Below are 21,384 nucleotides of genomic sequence, written 5' to 3' on the forward strand. Positions count from 1 at the left end.
GAGAATCTTGTGGTTTTCAGTTATGAATAGAGCTTAATTTTGGAAAACAAATTTTTTCAGCAAATTTTAGTTAAAGATTTTTAAATATTGTCAGGAAGAGGAACTTAAATATAGATTTCAGAGTTACGAAGCTGGTTTATTGAACCATAAATTTATTCAACAAATTGACAACCTGAACGGAGTAACCCGATGAGAATCAAGTTAACCGAAAATTAATATAAGTTCTTTTTAGCGATACATAGACATCAATTTTGTAACTTTTGCTACTCGTATATTTCTAAAAAGTTTGCACCACAACTCTTTCGTTTCATTTTTTCTATTTTTTTTTTTTTTTTAATTAAATTGAATTCTACTATTGCAATTCAAGTTTCCAATTTAGCCAACTTAGAGGTCAAGATTGCAATTGAAAAAAACGCAATTTGCGTGATCAGTATTTAATGGTTTTCCCCTTCAAATAATAATCATCTCAAAAGTTTAATGTCTATATCATACAAATATAAAAAAAAAGTGAAAAAAAAAATCAAATCATATTACTTGAAAGAAAACTGATTATGATAGTGAATATGCATTGTGCTCATAGTCCATAGTGCAACGTTTCTATAATCGAAGAGATCCAACAACAGAAAAAAAAATTATCTTATTTGAGTCTCTCTAGAGAGCGATATGCCATGCATCAGAGAGATGCAATCCATAGAGATATACGAATTTAAATTAAATGATTGAACAACAATGGTGGCTACCTGGTAATTTATAATCATTTCTATGTGCGCTCTGCTCTTGTATAGATTTTTGCTTCTTCTAGCTGCCGCCACATGATGATGTTATATATGGAAGATATGGTCTTTAACAATGGCTTAACAGAAGCGCGTCCACGCCATCGTCGAAGCTAATCGCATGCATCGCATCAACAAAAAAACTATGAAACAATAATACACACAGAGCAAAAGCCGGCAATAGGCGGCCGGGTGCTGCTCTGCCGCCTTGCGCCGCCGTCAGATTAAACCATGTGGCAGGAGCGGCATAATCATATCGAAAAAATATACAATTTTTCTCTATAAGCTCAGAGTGTACATTTTTTAGTTTCATAAAATTTTATTATTTTCGATAAAAATCTACAAAAAAAAAAAACAAAAACGATTATACCTCAGAGAGTCCATAGACTTAGATGAATCCATTCTCCCTCTGCTTTATTTATTTTTTGTTTGTTTTAACTTAAACTTTTATTTGTTTTTGTGTGTTTTTTTGTTTTTAACTTAAGGCTGTTGGGATGCATTTTTGTTGTGCCTAGCCTAGACCGATATGCACCCATCGAGATAATTGGTTAGATTGCAATGATGATGATGATGATGATGGGGATTTGCTGCCGTGCCGCCACTGCGTTGCTAGTGCAATTGAGTATATAGAGTTTGTAGTGGCTGGCAGACGGCTAGTTTGATGGCGATTTCGAATCACGTGGATGGCGGTTTTTTTTTTCTTATTTTTTTTATTTGTTTTTGTTTTCTGATACAAGACAGATTGTGAGATTGGTATTTTTTTTTTAAATCGAAACAATGACCAATTGAGGCGGTCTTACATATTCGTGATGGAAATTGGTTGTTTAATTGAGATGAAAACAGAAGTGGTAGGCAGAGTGAATATAAGAATGGAGTGTCATTAAGCAATTGTCACGGTTTGATCTTTGATTTTATTTGTATTTTTTTTTTTAAAGGGTGACAAGTATATAATTTGGTTTGGCGAGAAATTCAAACGAAAATGTCAAAATGATTGAATAAAAAAAATTAGTTTTCTGTAATATAATTAAGATTCATAGTAGCTAGATAGGATGCATTCCACAATGGTTCAGATTTTCTTCATTCAATAGAATTTTATCACTTATAATCATTATTGTATTCAATATTTTGACGGACTGTAACTAATCTGTATTTAAGCGTCAGAAATAATCGGGTTTTAGTGGCAGTAATACCTTATTCACCTGAGAATTACTTCTTCCAAAATTGTACTAATGTTTTTGAAAATGAATTTGGCCTATGCCCATGTTCTGTAACTTTTATCACTGGCGATAAAATATTAGAATGACTTAAAAATCCATATTATCTCATCGAAATAAAAAAAAATTTCGTTCAAAATCATAATTTCTTAATTCATAAATTCAAAATTTGAAAGAAATTTTGCTTTATATATGGGAGAAAATGGATTTTAGAGACGTTAAAAAACGCTTCGCCAGTGATAAAGTTACAGAACAGGGCCCTCTGTAGTTGGAAATAAAGTTGTTAACGTCTTTTTTTCAGAATTTACGTGTTTTTTTTCTTTTCTCATGTCAAAATCCTTTTAGGTACAAAGTTGGAAAATTAAAAAAAAAAAATTCCAGAAATTTAAGTAAAACCTTTTCACAAAAGTTTGTTAAAACAAATGCAATAAAGCCTGGCAATTTCAATTCACCATCTTGCCTATTACATTTACAAAAATTTAAAATATATTAACATAATACATATAATTCGGTTTTCGGTTGAAATCCCTACAATTAAACTTGAATATCTTCAAAACTATAAAAAAATCTCTATGAAACAAAAGAGTTGATATGCAAACTCGAAAATAATTTTGTGCCTAACAATAATTGATAACTGTCATAATTGTAATACAAAATAAACTTCTGAATTTCTCTTTCAAGCTATTGACACCCTAACAATGGATTAAAAAAAAAAAAAAAAACAATAAAACCTAGTCATAAATCAAAAAAAATCATCAAACTCAATGAATCTCTAATTTATTATTTCACAAAAAAACGCCTACTGTCTTTCATATCTTAAAATTAGGTCACTTCATCCAATATTTTATGTATACTTAGATCAAATAATTTGTAATTAAAGAAGTGTGAACAAGAACTCTTGACAACTAAAAATTAAAAAAAAAAAAAAAAAACTTCATCATAATATGTGACAACTCTGACCTACTTGACTATTATGGTGTAGTAAAAAAAGAAAAATAAACTCAAAAATCACACTCGTTCCGCATTCTTTAACTCCAAAACAAAACGTTCAACATCAATCAAAGTCACTTCAAAATATCATATCAATTTTCATGCTTGATCGAATTTTATAAAAAAAAAAAATTGACACCTCGATATAGAGAATATTTAATGATTGAAAAGACAAAAGAAACAAAAATCAATCAAAGCTCACTGATTTTAGATAACTTTAAAAAAATAATAAGAAAAAAAAAACTGCATTTGGAATGTTTTATTCCTCCAAGTGCAACAAAATCAAATGAAAAACTAGATTATAAACATGTCGTGTAAATGTTCTTTGGAAAAAGAAAACAAAAACACATATTTTAACGCACTCGCTCCTATACAGAAAATGTTTTCCGCATTCCAAAGGAGACGATAGTTGTTTAGCCCCAAGTATAGAAGATCAAGCTCACGCATGACGGCCTACAAAAATTACAAGAAAATCAAATAGAAAAAATAAAAAAATGTAATAGAAAACCAACTTAACCACAAAAGTTAAGAAGAAGAAAATAAAAATGAGAGCACCATCATCGAGTGCACATATTTCCTAGATACCACACACCACATTATTTATACACACTCGTAGCAGCCTATTCTACTACCCTGACTCTTCTTTCTGCCTTTATTCTTGATATATCTACAAAGTTTGGTGTAATTATGGCCTTTATACTATTAGAGACTTTCTTAAAACTCGCTCAAGGCATTTTACTACTTGTCTTCAACTGACTGTTGTACACCAGCCAGATACCGTCTCTTTTTCTATACCAAGATTAATTACTAGTCTTAGAGAGATGCCATCCGAAGAATAATTATTACCCAGCTTGTGCCAATATATTCTAATTAAATCTTTACCAAACTGCTATTTATCGTGTCTTCTTCTTTTTATCGTAGTCTTAGTTGATCACATGAAAGACCGTCTTGAAGTCTTCTTTTTTAGCAAACTTGACTTCTTTTCTACACAAAAAATAAACCAAGAAACCCAATAATCAATTCATTATATCATCATCAATAATTCATCAATTTTCCGATTTAATTAATTTTTTTCTTCTTTTTCATGTCTTCTTTTTCTTCATTGCAGGTGGTGCGCGTGTTTGGAAAGTATATCTAGACTATATACAACTTAAAAACTAGATTTTTCTTCGTCTTTTGAATCGAAGAATACTCAAAAGTTATGAACCATACAAACAATTTGTTGATATTTTTAAAAACCACTCAAATCAGTAACTGAAGAAGAAAAAAACTCACTCAATTCCTACAAAAATCACTCAAATTTTAAAACTTAAAGAACAAAAATAAATAAAAAAAAACATGGAAGTTGCAATACCAGGGAGTAATAATGGTAGTACACCATTTCAACGCGAAGTAAGAGAATGGCAACGTCTCGATCCAAATACGGGAGCCCTTCTAACTGGCCGCTTGGAAGCTGATCGATGGATAAATGGATCACTTAATAGTTACGGCAAGGTAAGTGGAAAAAACAAAAAATAAATTCCAACAAAAATAAAAAAAATATTTATATCAGACAGAATGAATCTATACTATGCAATTGGACGAGAATAGGGGGTTGTTGTGGAGACTTTGATAATAATTTATGGTTTATTGTTATTTTTACAACACAAGAATTGGTAGCAGTTGGTAGCAGGGTTGTTTGGTTAGTTTTTGGACTAGGCTAGAGTCATAGTAAAAGGTTCTTTTTATAATAAAGCAAACAAATGATAAATGACCGAAGGAAGATGAAATATTGATGAAGGTTATATATATTTTGTTTTTATTTGAAAAGAGCTCTGCGGTTGTTACAGATTCTAGCTACTGGTTTAGTGCCAACAGCAGTTTAAGCTTCTGGACTGACCATTTTGTATATTATAAATTGTTCCTTGGTTTTTTTTTTTTTTTTATTTTGGTTTTTCGATTTAATTGGTGACATTTTGAAATGTATTGTTAATTGTGTAGAAGAAAAATATATATATATACCTATTCTATATCCTTAAAAAATAATAGTTTATTGGCTGTCAATGGCTTTTGTTGTTTTGTTTTATAATTCCTAATAAAATGGGATTGACGAAAAGGTCTTAAAGTGAGGAAAGGTTAATAAAAGGTCAATAATTTTAGTAGCTTTTTATGGGATCGAATTAATTTGTAGCACAAATGTCATAAGATATTTTGTGTATGAAACAATAGGATTTATGTTGATTTTTGAAAAGTCACTATTCCTTAATATTTTTCGTAATAGAAACAATTTGCGAAATAGTCTTATAGCTAACGCAAGTTGTTACCATCTTGTAGCAACTATCAAAATAACATGCGAAAGGTTCAAATGTCACTTTTAAGTAAGTTTGTAGCCCAGGATGGGATACGACAAGACAAGTTAACTGACATCTATTTTTTTTTTTTTTTTTGTTTGTGGTGACAAGCTTTTCATGTTGAATGAGCTCAGAGTCCAAAGCCTAATTTATCCTCTAGAGAACCAAGTGAGCAAGTATTTCGAAACGGTACCCGTATGTTATTCGATATATTGCTGAAATATTATTGATATATGCGAACACGCTGAATTGTATCCATATCGCCTAAAGCAGCAGTCATCTACGACTCTTACCGACTTGGCGCGAATCTCGTCTGTCTAGTTCGTCAACACACAAAGCAGACAAATCGTATGTTCATGGAAACTTGATTCCAAAAAGCGTTATCGACAAAACCCCAAAATCTTTAAGACCTATAAAACATAAAAGATAAAATCATAAAAGAGGTTGTCTGTAAAGCCGGTTTTAGGACGATGATTTTACGTAATAACGTCGTCAGAAAACAGGTTGTGTGCTTTTGTTTAAAATGAGCCAATTGAAGCGTTTACTTTTTTCAAACAATCATAATTTACAAGAAAAAGCTAAAAAAAAATACCTTTTTTATTTTCTCATTATATTAATTTTTTTTTATTTTAAAAGCTTACAAAAAAGAATAAAACCATTTTGAAATTTTTACAATGCGTAAAAAGTATAAAAATAATTTATTGAAAACAATCATTTTCATCAAAAAAAGCAAAAAAACATGAATTTTTATCTTGTCACGTCATAAATTCCATTTTTTTCCCTTACAACCTATATGTATACCATCTGAAAGCTTGTTGTCTTAGCTTAAAATATATATGTATATCGATCAGGTCTATGAGACATCTACAAAAAGAGCTAGAATTTTTTTAACTCGATCAAATTTCATTAAAAAAAAGCAAAAAAAAAAAACATTTATTTTTATGTTCTCACGCTATGGAATCAATTTTTTTGTTTGACAACCTATAAAAAAATTTATACAATGTGAAAGCTTATTATTTCATATTTCATATGACGTATCAATCTCATTTCAAAGATGCCTACAAGAGAAGTTATATTACGGTACTTCCCACACTGGTGGCTGTTCGGTGGGCAACTACAGATCTCCACTGGTGTTTTGAGGTTTTTCGCAAGTTTCTTGATTTAACTTTGTGTAGTTTGTAGTTAGTCTACCGTTATGTTTGATATACCAAATGAAAGGTAATTGTATCAGGATGCTCATAAAAGTTTAATAAAATTTCTATCTGCTCTTGGTCAAAAGTTATAACCTGTTGAATTCTAAAATTTTATTTTACCGTTATCTCAAAATTGTGTTTACGAAAATGATTGAAACTTTGCACACATTTAGTCGTGGTCATGGTCTATCATTACTTCATATACCTCATTCCTGTATCTATTAAAGAAAAAAAGATAAAAATAAAAAACAATGAAAATCGGTTGAAAACGGTCAACGTGTTTCTTCCGTTATTCAGTCAAAACTCACTAAACGATTCCAATTTTTTGCACATGTATGCATAAGGCCAAAACCTATAAGTTTGAGATTATTTGAACACTAAAAATCAAAAACTACCCAAAAATATCCCTAAAAAACAAGGTGTTTTTCAAAAATTCATATTTCGAAACGCAGAGTGTTGGAAAAAATCCGTATTAGACGCCAAATTTGTTTTTCCTCTTCTTTCACCTGGCACCTTTAGAATTGTCAAAAAAAATGTTCCCTACCCAAAATCATCATTTTGTCATAGCCCCAACACGTGTACAACGTTCAAACAAAACGTTATAGCTTAGTTTCAAAATTTTTTAGAATTTTTTCTTAAATGCAGTTATTATCATCTATCTATATAGCAAAAAAATCAACTCTCCGTTTTACCCCTGTTTACCCTATTAAATGACGGAATTTTTAAAAAATCTTTCATTTGAATTAAGCTTTAGGTTATTATCTTTCAAATAAGTTATAGAAGATTTTTGTATCTCTAATAGTTTATTTTTAATTTTTAATTGAAATTTTTGTCGCACTGCGAAAGTTCGAGAATGGAACGTTAGAAAATGGCGTCACTTTTTTGTGGTGGCTGCCATGGTTCATCGATTTATAAGGCGTTATCACTTCAAAAACAAATACATATTTCAAAAGGTTAAGTCCAAATAGTTCAAATAGTTCAATCCAAAATTGTCACACCCGAAACGCAAAACTCTTTTATTTGTCTTGCTTTTTATATAAAAACAAATAAATTTGATTTTCTTTTTATTTGTTCTGTACTTTCATATAATATATGTTAAATTTTTAGTCCCTATTAGAAATGTTGAAAATATAGCACCCGAAACGGGTTCATGTTCATAAATATCTCTTTCATTAAACTATAATAATTAACTTTGTTAAGTGATTCAATTAGATTACAGATCCTTCATAAACTTTCTCAGCTTCCAGTCTTCCTTATAATATCCAGTCATGTGTGCAAATGAAGCACCCGAAACGATGGAATTGCTCAATTTTAATTGAGCTGAAAAAAGCATTTCTTTACCAGATACATATTTTGTTTCTATGAAATCGTTATTCAATACTTCCCGCTCTTTTGCGACGTTTATTTGTATTTAAAAACATTCAAAATTCATAGTTAGGCATACTCTTTTTGTAATAAAAATTCAAATAACTATTTAATCAATTTGACACGAAACTGACATAAAACTCTAGAAAAAAAGCGTGGGCATTATTTAGATTGTCGCTAAAAGATCACAAAAGTTTCTTTTCTTTTTATATAACTCCTATTAAGCTATTTTATAACAAATCAAGTAGACATTTTTATAACTCACATAAACTAACTTTTAACTTATATAAAAAAAATTTGTCTTAAAATTAAGTTTATCGCGATCATTTTGTTCAAAAGAATTAGAATCTATGTTCTTTTTTTATTGATCTCACGATTTTTTTTTGACAAAAATGCGATGGATCACAAAAGAAAATTTATTCGAATGTCATTTTATTCCCACATTTAAAAAGTTCTCTAAAATTTTTGTTGTTGTATTTTTTTTTTTTATTGAATGAGCACATCCCTAATTTAGTAAAAAGAACTCATAAATATTCATTTTCATCTCTTGTTCTTTTTTTTATGTATTTCCATTTGAGTTTATCAGAGATTGTCAAGTCTCAGACTCGTGTCACAAAAATCTGACAGCATCATCAAGAAAAGACATTAAGAACTTTTTCATTGTGTCATTCTCATTATATAAGACAGATTCAGAACCACACGCGATTTTTTTTTTGTCATAAATCAGAAGCATATCAAGAGTCAACTTTAAGTCTTAACATGCGTAAGCTTAAATAAAAAAAAATATATCAGATCGCGGTTCAAGTACAAAAAAACTACTACCAGGACACGAAGTGGCTGTGAATTATAACTGGCACACCCTGCGATAAAGTTTTGTGTTTCAGTTTCTTTTACTTCTTTTGTTTTTTTTTTTTTGAAATGATGATGCGTCAGTCGGCGTGGCGGCTGCTCAAAATTGATTTGGCCTCGAGATGGCTTTTGAAATGGAATATCCATCCGAACGACACATCATCAGTAGTGACTAGTGAGTAGCGCAGAACATATAAGATCGACTGTCTTGAAATACAGATGATAGCCATGCGACCGAAAGAAAGAAAGACTTCTTGGGATTTATATAACTTTAGGCAGCAGCTGCTGCTTCTTTTCTTCTGGGTGAATTGATGGTTTGTGGTTACCTTTGGGACCTCTTTGTGAATTTTGGGGAATGAAATCATATAACTTTTTCAAAATTCGAGGAATCATTTTTATTGCAAGATGGTTTATTTTTTTGGTCGAATTGTGGGTTATTTTTTTATTTTTTTCTTCTCCTTTTTTTGGTTATTTATGGGATTTTGTTGATGATGAAGGGTTTCATTTTATATTATGGTTGGGGTGTCAATTTTTATAATTATACGATTGAGTTGTGAAAAATGTAGGTGTTTAGCTATATGGAGTGTGATTCTATGTAAACTAATTTATTATTGAAAAAATATGCTAATTTTGGTATTGTTTTTGATGGACAGGACAAAGAAACTATACGAAACTATAACAAAGGGATCCGACATGATGGGTTTTTTTGTGTAGGTACTTAATGGGGGAGGTCTTAAACAATTTTTTGGGAGAAACACTTTTTCTAACGAGGTCAACATCAATCAAAAACAAATCATTAAAGGAGCTATTGTTTATTGTAGTTACGTAGTTGAAATGATGAAGGTCTAATTTGGTTTGTTTATATGCTGAATAAATGATTTGATTTTTTTTTTTGTGTTAAATACAATGAGTCAATTATATGTTTTTGATTTAAAAAAAAAATCATTTCCGTGTTGACTGATTTCATTCAATAAAAGAAAAAACTCAACGAAAACTAATACCTTAAATTTCTATTGGATTCTATTTGATATCATACATCGACGATTTCAGTACTAGCCTGCAATGTTAGAGTGCATATTTCAAGTTCTAACAATCGTATCACAGAAGAGACAATTTAAGAAATGATACAAATATTGCTACTAAAATGTGATTTTTAGTTACTGATTAAAATTTAAACAAAAGAGTTGAGAAACGAACTCTTTTCTTTTGTGGATCGATTCAAAAAACTTCCTAAAGGAGTTTCAAGCAGGCTTTAGGTATGGCAATTGTACGTACAATTTTTATCTAGCAAAAAACATTCTGTTACAAGGTTTTTTTTAATTGATTTTAAGGGGTCAAAATACATAAAGATATTAAAGATAGGTAAGTCCGTTCAAAAATACTGGCGAATTTTTTTTCTGGGCCTGTAATAAATTATCTACTAATAAATTAAAAAGACGAAAGAAAAGACTTAAATTGATTCTCGAATTTTGACCGAACCATTTCAAAGCCTAGAAACCGAAAAGACCACATCAAGTTATCAAAATTTTATTTAATTAAATTCATCACTTTGAAGTGTTTCCCTATAAGAACAGACCACCCTCAATCATCTTTTCAAGTTCACTTTGCCATTATTAAGTGATCTTCACACGTCATATTATTTTTTTCTTCTTTTTTGTTTCATCTAGAGAACATTTCTCAAAGTCCTCATACAGAAGTTAAGATACCATAAAAAAAATTTATAAAACAAAGTAAACAAAAAAAAAAACTATAATAACAGGCACCCAATGCACAGGGTTATAGAACCGCAACCAAAAGAGTCATGTCTCTTGTTTTTTTTTTTTTTTACTATTTTAGTTGAATAAACCAAGCCACTGACATTCTAAGTATACTAACAACTATCTGTGGGATATATAATTACAAATTTATACAAAGCAAACACAAACAAATGCACAACAACAACAACAAAAAACTATAAGTAAAATGTGTTAAATGACCGACTGCCAGGCGTGATTTTAACGTTTCACATCCAGACACGTATCTTAGTCTGATGAATCTTAGCGCGAATAATACAAAAAGAATAAAGGAACAAACAATTAAAACCGCATGAAGATCATTTTCTTTAAATAAATAAAAATAAAATTACAACAAAGCAAAAAAAGTAAGAAAAAAAATAGCTTACACTACCGCCGCTCACAAGGCCATCAACCTGTTGATGTGATGTGGAAGAGATGATGGTGATGCGGACGTTTGTTGAATCAACTCTACCACAGCCGCCGGCCGGTCGGTGGTGGTATGAATGACAGCATCATAAACAGACACTAACCTACAAAGAATATTAGGGTTACCAACTGAAAAGGAAAAGAATAAAGTTAAAAGTGAGGACTTAAAGGTTTTTCAAATTTCCTGAGTGCTTAGGGGCTTTTAACAAAATCAACCCACAGCGTTTTTACTCAAAAATGGAAATACACCTTAACAAATTTCTAAGATTTACTTTCTGTTGGTTTTGGCTTCATTTTGAAATAAAGTTATGTCAAAATCTCTAGAACAAAAAAAAAAATACAAACAAAATTCCGTAAACCCGAAATTCTGGAAAACTCATATCCCCCAAAGAGAAACAAAAACGAGTTATAGGAATTATATTAGGCTTTTTTTGGATATTAAAACCCACAAATTCTGAAAATCAAAACGCTAAGAAATCCTAAATACCAAGGGCACATGACCCCGAGGGCAAAAAAAAGTCCAGAAAACCCAAAATACCAAAAACCCTTTATGTGGGATTTCGGATTTTCTGGATTTTTTTTTTGCTCTTTGGGATTAAAGACTTCTTAGAGTTTTGGTTTTCAGAATTTCTATTCTTTTGAGGTTTTGCGATTTCTGGATACACAAATTTTTTTGCCAGTTTATAATGGAAATTATTTTTTGCATTTTAGAATCTCAGCGGATTTTAAACTCTCAGATTTTCGATCCTTGTGGCCTACAAAGCTTAAGTTATTTCCTGATTTTGGGCTTACGAGATTATGTTCTTTGTTAATGAGTTTTCATAGTTTTCGAAATTTCATAATTTTGGCTCTTTGCAAATTTTATTTTCTGAAAATATCGGGTTTTCTGGATTTTGGCATTTCTTTTCAATAATCTTTATCTCTTTGAATTGTCATCATCTTAAGTTTTTTTCGAATCGTTGACTTTTTTCGATTTTACAATTTTTGGGATATTTGTTTTGAGGTATTAGGGTTTTTATTTCAGGAGCAGTGAAAAAGAACAATGGTCACATTATTTTATAGTTTGAAAATAGTTCAGCATTCGCTGCTAACACTTGCTTAGTATACATAAGAGGTATAGATATAAGGATAGAATAGTATCTTTTACTTGTTCCTCATAATAATGAATGATGAACTGAATTCTAGCATGTCACCCGTTTAGTAATTATAATCCATCGCAAGCAAAAAAAGAACACACACACACACATTTATAATTAAATTTAATCACGAGCGCAGCTAAGCATGCACACGAGGAGCTTTTTGCTCATCGCGCAAAAAAAAGGGTCTATTTGCGTTGCGATCTTTCGCAGTTATAGTTCTGTTTTTTTTTTTTTTTATTCGTGGTTTTTGTTGGATCACTGGATTGTATTTTTTTAAAGTTCTTTTTTAGTTAAAGTTGCGTGTTAAATTAATGCGTGGTGTTAGGCCATAGTTAAGTCGGTGTCTCTTCATGTGCACATTTAAAAAAAAAGTTATTGGTGTTGATTTCATTTTTTTTTTTTCATTGCAAAAAAAACACAGAATGATCAAATGAATGTCAAATTTTGTATAGAATATCTAGTAAATTTGTGATATTTGAGCATAAGAAATTCTCTGATACAAAGTTTTTTTCTTTAGATAACTCACATTCATAGACTTGAAAGTTAAAGATCCACCAAATGCACTTTCAAACTGCGATTACAAAGTATATAAGTTGTAAATATTCAACAGACAATAGTGAATATGTGCTTAGAATAACAATTTTGTTTTACTTCCTCTGCTTTAAGTGACATTTGATTGAAATATATCTCATCAATTTATTATCAACAACCACTGAATGTAAATGATATTTTCATTCAATTCATAAAAAGAAATGCACACTTTTCAAATAACCCAAGTTCTCTGATTAGCTCTTTTGTTCTATATAATCATCACCCACTAAAAATAGTATTTGTATTAGTTTTTTCTGCTATTATCTGCTTTTTCTATGATTAAAGGAGTTTAATAGAAAAAAAACAAAAAGAGTTTGCTTCTCAGCTCTTTTGTTTTTATATTTTATTTATTTATTTTTTTTTTTAATCATATTCAGTCACTAAAAGAACATTTTACACTATTTTCTTGCAATATTTGTATGAGAAAAAATTCTATTTATAAATAGTTAGAAAAGTGTTGCAACGTTACTCATGATATTGAGTCAATATAAATGCAGTTGAATTGATTGATTTTATTGCATCCGTGCCACATCGATTTATGTCTACCGTGACATGATTGTTCTCGATTTTTTTTTTTTTGTTCAACTTGCAATAGTCTCAAAAAGCAACTAACGCACATCAAAATTCAATATAATAAAATTCAACTAATGGTAATGTAATGATGATGTTGATGATGATCGAAATGATTATTATTATTATTATTTTTTATCTAAAAGGTAGAATCGATTGATCGTGATGATGACATAAACGATTGTTCAATAAATCGTTATTGTCTTTCGTTTTTTTTTTGTTAACTTCGTAGTCGTCGCCTCCGTCAGTTATATCAATTTTTTTTTTGTGGTTTAACTTGATGGGCCTAGTTTAATTTTTTTTTTTCTGTTTCTTATTTTGGTTTGATGGAGGAACGATGATGGGAATATAATTTAAATGTGGAGTGGCTCCCTCTCTCCACTCCATCGTTGCTGACAAACGATTGATGGGGACTTAAAGTAATCGAATTTCTCAGCATGTCTATATTGAATTGGGTGTGGAGCCAATAAAAAACGTATAGAGAGTTAAATGGTGGGAGTTAAGGAGCATATGAAAGAAAAAATAATGATTTCCTGACAAAGTTAATGGAAGATATACCTACAAAAGAGAAAATTGACAATGATTGAAGTTGGCTTTAAGTGAGAAAAGATTGAAGTTTTTTTTTTTTTTTTTGCATTTAGTTATGGTGTGATTTTGATTCCGGGTTTTGTATGATAAAAAAGTACTTTACATAATGAAGAGGAGTATATTATTATTGAATATTGAAAGAATAACATTCAAAACACAGCTTAGCTTTAAAAAAATGTTACTATTCCGAGTTTCCTTGTTTTTAAGGACTCATGTTCATGACTCATTGATAAATTCGTATTCCAGCCGATTGAAGAGAGAAGGGTTGGATGTAAAAATTAACAAAGCTTTTGAAATGCAAAATGATTTGAATTCTCTCCCAAATTACATCTTTTCAACTTCTATGATGAAATATTTCAAAAACTACATTTTTACTTCAGTAAAACTTTGTTTGCACTTTTTCTGCATACAAAAATGAAAAAGCAACAGTTCTTCTAAGAATGTTAAAAATAGGGGTTGGGTTGGTTGCCGGTATCAAAATTCTGCTTTACAAAATTCTGCATTACAAAATTCATCTTTTCATAATTTATTCTGTTTTACAAAATTCTGCAAAAAATAAAAAAATGGCTTGGAAAATGTTAAAAGGCGCGCGCTTAGCAGATTTTTTTTTTTTTTTTTGTTCCAAAATATGCTGGCAGAATTTTGAAAAGAAGAATTTTAAAAAGCAGACAGTTGAAAGACAAAATAGAAAAAAAGCAGAATTTCCGTTAAAAAAGCAGAATTTTGAAGACAGAATTTTGACCCGCTCCCCAAAAAAAGCTTTCTCAAATTCGTAAACTATGTAAAACATTATTACAAACTATTTTCAATTAAATTAAACAATAGTCAAAGCAAGACAGAAATTATGGTCAGAGTAATCAATTAATGACAATCTTTGTCAAGTTTAAACCGAATTTTAGGAGAATTAAGACATATCTGATGGTTTAGTAAGCTGAAAATGTACCCTGATGCAACCTGGCTACACAGAGAAAAAATAACGCAGGGATAACATTACATCTGTTATATTTAACTTTATATCTTGTAGATTTAACTAATTTCAAGTACATTTTACTATACCTACTATTATGATTAAATATTTCTGGCTTTATTTTTCTCCGTGTAAATGATAAACTGGATCGTATGCAAAAAGATAAGCTCAAGCTTATTTTTCTTACATTTCAGAACGTTTTTTTGAGATTAATCTTTAGAAAATTCTTAAAAATTTATTCTAAATAATGGCTATCGCGCATTCATTGCCCTTTATTTTATTTATTATTATTTATTTTTTTTTTTGCAAAAAACTAAAAACCTTCTCACGAAATATTCACATCATGATTCCTCCAGCCCACCTTAAAAAAAAAAAACGCAAAATAGCACATAAGTTTGAGATACACGCCAAAAATAAAAAAATAAAAACACTCTTTTCCCACGACTTAACCTATCCCAAGGAACCTTTTACCTTTTTCGTCTTTATCCCATGTATCGTTTTAACTTGCTGATGCAACCAGCACCCTTTTCGTGTGTTTTTTGAGAACAAAAAAAATAACAAAAAAAAACCTCACACACTCTTTTGGTTATGACAAGCTAAAGGAACTCTGGAACTCCTCTCTGCTATGGAATTTGCATATAGATCTTTTCAGCAGTAATACCAGTAGCACAGTATAGGTAAAAGAGTTCCCACCAGGCGACGACGACGAAATAGACAAAAAAACGAAAACTCAAACAAAAATAAAGCTTCCAAGGCCAAGGTGCTGACACCATCTTGATAACTCAAAAACCTCTCTAGACCACAATCACTAACACAAAACCATCAATACTTCTATCAGCCCGACGACGATGATCATCAGCAGCAAGCATTTTGCAGCAAAAGTAGCAGCAGAAGCAAAACAGCACCATCACAAAAGTGGTAACACCGCATATGACCATAACCATCATCGTCATCATCATCATCATCTTCCAAAGAGCTAGCAAAAACAGAACCACAGAAGCACCATCGTCTCTTCATCGTCATCTGCCAATAATCCTTATGCGATGAAGATTGAAGCAGTCGATGAAGTTCCACAGAGCCTACTTATTGCAACAACAATCGATGTCGTTAACAAAATGCATCCCGATTAAAGGTGCATCTTCCCATTTGGATATACAACAAGTTGGGAATAGCTAGCTGCTGATGGCCGATCGGCCTGGTATGGAGAAGATTACAGTGTTGCACACCGCGCATCATCAGTCCAAGAGGTTAAGGACTCCCTTATGGGCGAATATGGAAGAAAAACCACTGTGATCTTTACTTCCCTTTTGTGTTATCTTCATTTTTCGCACACACAGCATCCAGCACACACTAAACAAAACCCTATTTAGGCTTCCATATAAGATTCTCCTCTTTACCCCCCCACTAAAAATAACAACAATAACAACACTCTGCTGAAGATCGTGACAGAAGTAATATATTTAAAAATAGTTTTTTTCTGCAATACAGACAGCCTCCCAGAGCCCCATAGCCACCTTCATGCGAGATGTTCGTTTCTTGAGATTTTCTTTTTTTTTTCTTTTTTTTTTTATTTCTTGTAATGCCAATGGGTATCGTGCAATCTTCTTCTCTTCTCTCTGAAAATGTTCAATTCCAGTTGGATGAAATAGACAAAAAACGACGACGACGACGGACGGTCTTGAAAAATGCAAAATACTTCTTGTATAACGATCTGTCTAGGAATAAATTTTAAAAAAGATCTTCTATTATATGCAGTCCCAAACCGACCGAAGACGGTGAAGACTACGCCGAAGACCGACGACGTTCAGTTCCACTTCTTTGCATCTTTCAAATGACTTCGAGGGCTACAAAGTTTTTATAGTTTTTTTCGGTTTTTTTTTTTGTGTTTGTGTTTTTCTTCAAACTTAAACTTGACTTTGAGAAGCTGTTAGTGGCAGCATAATAATGCATCAAGATGTAGAAAAATAAGTTTTGAAATACAGTGGGACTTAAGACTATAATACCAAGGTTTACAAAAGATCTCAGTTTTCTTGATTACCACTAAAAACTGAAATCTTTTCTGTTATATCAGAAGGTCCTTAAGAACCGCTTTAGTTAAAGGTTTTTCTTTATCTAGCTTTCAAATTCCTGCTTTATTTTGTCTGAAATTTCCTGGAAATGAAGATAAGGTGAATCTCAGAAAATCAATGATGGAAGAACTCACGGAATCAACCTGGAATTTTAAACGACGAAACGTGGTATTTCCATAAATGAAACACAAGATGAATCTGGAAAATCTACATGCGAACTAGGAAATAATTTCGTCAGTTTACCGGATTCATTCTTGAATATTATTCAAGAATGAATCCGGTAAACTGACGAACAAGAGGAAGATAGTAGAAGAATAAGGCAAATTCACACACGAACAGGAAAATTCACGAGTGACTGCGAATCTTTTTCTCAGAGGTCTCTTGGGAAGTATTGACAAATTCACCAACCAAAAGCATCATTGTCATGAAAAAATTCAAAAAATTCGATGAATTCTAACGACAATAAAATAAAATTCTCCGAATTCCTAGTTTCAAATGCAAAAAGGCGGCGTTTTTGTCAACTGTCACCGCCTGTTGGTGTGAGGCAGCCTTTATTCTTCATTATTTTTTTTTTTTTTTTTTTGTCAACCGTGAACGTTCCTGTGAATCTTCGTGGTGAAAAAAAACATTGGAGAGTTTTGCTTCACGACGACGTAGTTCACATTCAAAATGTATAGAAATCTCATTTACTCGTAAATCTAAATATGAAACGATGTTTTTGGGTTGGTAACCATTGAGAGAAACGATATACGGGAGGAACGTAAACTGAAAACTGGATCCAAAAAAGTCTTGTCGTTTTCGATAAATTAAAAAAAAAAAAACAAGACTAGTTTTTTCAAAAAAGCCCTAGCTAATTTTTTTTTGAAAATTAATTTTTCAAAAACTGTTCCATTAAACAGGTATATTTCAATACAAGATACAAGAAAAAGTCTTTGGCTTTACAAAAAAGTACAGTACGATATTATTGTAGTAACCGTTGATTTTTAATAATTTTTTTCTAAATTAAGTTTTTTTTTTAGAAAATCCCCCCTCCTGGCTAAACGGAGGGGAATAGACACCCCAGTTCCATTCAATTTTTTTCTTGCCTTGACTCAACCTATACGCTCTAGCTTTTTGGTACGTTCCTCCCGTATATCGTTCATCTCAATGGTTACCCACCCAAAAACATCATTTCATAGCTTTGGTGTTCATAACTCTGGTTTTTCACAACTTCGGTTTTTCGTAACTTCGGTATTTCATAACTTCGGTCTTTCATAACTTCGGTTTTTCGTAACTTCGGTTTTGCGTAACTTTGACGCCCGTATCTTTGTCGCGCGTAACTCTGGTATTCGTAACTCCGTTACCATTTATTTCATTTATTTTATTAAAATCAACTTAATTTTAAGATTTATATCTTCGCCTCACAAGTATGTACCACGCTTAAAAGTGTAGGAAAATAAAAATTTCCTCCAATTTCCGCCATTTTGTTTTATGATTTGTTTTCTGCATGAGTATTTGGTAAAAAATACTTTAGCCATTTTCGCTTGCGACGCTTAATGACTCCGAAATCTTATCATCCCATATTTAAAATTTTAACATTTATTGAATGGTCAACAAAGGTGAACTGGTGTAATTATTTATTCAGCTATAATTTTGTTTTAATTATTTCTCCTAAACTGCTTTATCGATCGGCTTGAAATTTTTACATTTTTTTTTTTTTTCTTAGATACTTTTGCCGGGTAATGAACGAAGGAATAATTTTTTTTCTGACAATAATTCGATTTTGTAAGCCACTTTAAAGTTTAAATTTTCTTGGTAAAAAACGATTTTTTTTTTCATTGGAAAGCAGCCATTTTGTAAAAAATCAAAATTTTGACTATTCCTTCGTTCATTACCTGTATTCATCTATTCTAAAAATGATTTTTCACACTTACAACTAGATATTACCCCTAGACTGCGGGTCACTGTGGCGTATGTGTAACTTTTTTTATATTGAAGTATCTTATTTGTTAATACAAATTGTAAAAATTGTAAAATATGGTACCTAAGTTATTTTGTATTTATTAATTACACAAGAACCTCCCGACTAACAAATTTGCTTCTATAAAGCTTTACAGGTTGTAATGTAGCTCCTGTAAAGCCTTATAGAAGGGATAATTTTTGTTGGGCTATTTCATTTAAACAAAACCAAGAAATACTTTTGATCACCTTTTTTTGGTCAAATGTGCGTTGTTGAATTCAGTTCACAGTTAAGACTCTGAATTCTTCGGTAAAAAGTATAACCCAAAATCTAATGTTCTTTAACACATTAGCAATTTGTATGTGCTTCAAAATGGTGTTAAACTCATTCACATATTCTGTTTAGAACCAGCTTTTGGAATCGTCAAGCACTTCAATCGCCGTCGAAGACACACTCTCTTGATTTGAAAAGAAAAGTTATGGAAAACTTATCGAATATTTAACGAAACAAGAAATTTATTGAATTTGTACAGTTTCTTACGTCATATATTAAAGGCCTGCTCAACATTAGTTTCGAAAAGTCAACAAGTTTTCAAGCCATATTATACTCAAATGAAACAATATCAGATGATACCAAGTTCGCTTGAGCGAACTTTTTTAGCAAATATACCTAGTAAAAATCCAATTTCACCAACCTAGAACTGACATTTGATAAATTAGGGTATGTTCAGAAAATATCTTGTGGTCGTGTTCATTGAATTTGAATTTGGTTACGTTCAAATATAAATATAAATTTAATATAAATTTATGAGCAAACTCAAAATGAAATTTTTATCTTTGTCGAGTTTCTGTCAGTCTGCTGAACTTAAATCGAATGTTCCCTGTTGTCAAAATGTTTCTCACCCTCAAACAATCCCACTGTTAACTCGGCCTTAACATTTTACCATTGCAACTTCCAAACAACAATCATCATTATCATCATCATCATCATAATCATGATCATCCTCCAAGTCAATTGTCTATTTATGTCTATCCGCCTGTCCTGTCCATTGTTACATCTCTCTACGATCTCAACGTCTCAAAGTCATTTTGTATTCCAATAGTCAATCTCCGACTCTCCCCTAACCCTTCTTCAAAATGGCACCGTTTTATCTTATTTTTTTGTCTTATATTGGAATATGTAACCGCAACAAGTGGTGAAGACCATATCGTTTTCTTGAGAGTGGCCCAAGCTTAAAAATAAATGGAAGGAGATTTGAAATTCAATGGTGCAATTACTTCTCTCCGTCTTCTTGTACCTTTTTTATGCCATCTCTGCGCTGCTGCTGTGACTATGCTAGCGCGTTTTCCAGATGGTTTAACATTGCCAAGTCCATCGTCTTCGTTGTTGTCGTCGTCGTGTTAGCTAAGAGGGAGATCTCGCTGAGACTCTAAATGGAAAGACCATGACTTTGGACGATTGTTGGTTGTTTTTTTGTTTCCGTTCTTGTTGTTAGCAAAACTATGTATATGGCATTGTGTTGCCCTTCAATTCGAAAGAAAAACACATTTTATGAGCCATCAATCAATTGGTCCATCGCGCTTCAGAGGCTTTTTTTTTCGAATCCATAGCGCGATGACTGTTTGAAAAGTTCATTCCATCCTTTAGGGAGGAGAACGTTGTAAATTGACAAAGAGCAAGAGGGAGAGACAGCTGACTATTGTAACGAGTGTCAAATGTGTCATTGTATAGATGGAGCTGGAGTCGTTATGGAGAAACCTAGTAATACATTCGGCTAAAAGCCCTTTGATCATCATCGAAACTATAAAAAGAAGCTACAAATTCTTTGTGTGCATTGAGCACAATCAAGGGCAACCTTTTTAAATCTTCTATTTTCATTTATTTCGATTCATGTTTCATGTGACAGCTACAAAATAAAAAAATTGCTATCGATACCTATTCTGGTGTCTAGGTTTTTTTTGGTTTGTATTTTTTTCTTGAGTTGTGCTGAAAAAAAAAAGCTGGATGAATTGTCCAAGGATTTGTATGGATCGTTTAAAATCATCAAATACAATTCCACCAAAGACACACTACCTACACAATATTAAACAGACAAAATAAAAAGAAAGTTGATTCGATGAAACTTGTTTTCATTCAAAAAAAAAAAAAAAAAACTCTTTGATCTTCACCGAACAAAATCTATATAGACTTCAATGAACCCGCGAGTCCACTCTGGAATCGAATAAATACCAATTCGAATTAGATTTGTGGGTTTTTTTTTCTTTATTTTGTTTTTGGCTTTTGGCGCATGTATAGTATCTATTGAAAGAAGAAGAATTCTAAAAGCGCGCCTGTCTGTGATTTGTCTGAGAATTTCTTCTTCAAAGTCGGAACAGCTAGAGAAGAATATCTAAAGCGGTTTAGATGAACATTAAGATATAGAAGGTTGCGACTTGCGATATGTGAATGGCCATCGCATAGTCTACACCAAATGCTCTGTCGGTAAGTTCTTAAAGCGACATAGGTTTGACAAGGATCACAAATGTGCCGTCATCGCTGCCCGTGGTTAGGTGAAAGTGATGAAGGGTTATTTGTTTTTAAGCGACCATTTGCTAAAAAAAAGATAA

The 21,384-nt window shown here is 31.5% G+C and overlaps 1 protein-coding gene across 2 annotated transcripts in view; it reads left to right on the forward strand.

The window, feature by feature from the left end:
• LOC129913376 (serine-rich adhesin for platelets) overlaps window positions 1–21,384 on the forward strand; it is a 91,318-nt gene that overhangs the window by 36,815 nt on the left and 33,119 nt on the right. For both annotated transcript variants that reach the window (XM_055992002.1, XM_055992004.1), the window contains exon 2: window positions 4,086–4,471. In XM_055992002.1, the coding sequence (XP_055847977.1) occupies window positions 4,316–4,471 (156 nt within the window). In that variant the 5' untranslated portion in view covers window positions 4,086–4,315. The remainder of the gene's footprint in view (window positions 1–4,085; window positions 4,472–21,384) is intronic.

The sequence above is a fragment of the Episyrphus balteatus genome, chromosome 3, assembly GCF_945859705.1.
Source record: "Episyrphus balteatus chromosome 3, idEpiBalt1.1, whole genome shotgun sequence".
NCBI classification, from domain to species: Eukaryota; Metazoa; Arthropoda; class Insecta; order Diptera; family Syrphidae; genus Episyrphus; species Episyrphus balteatus.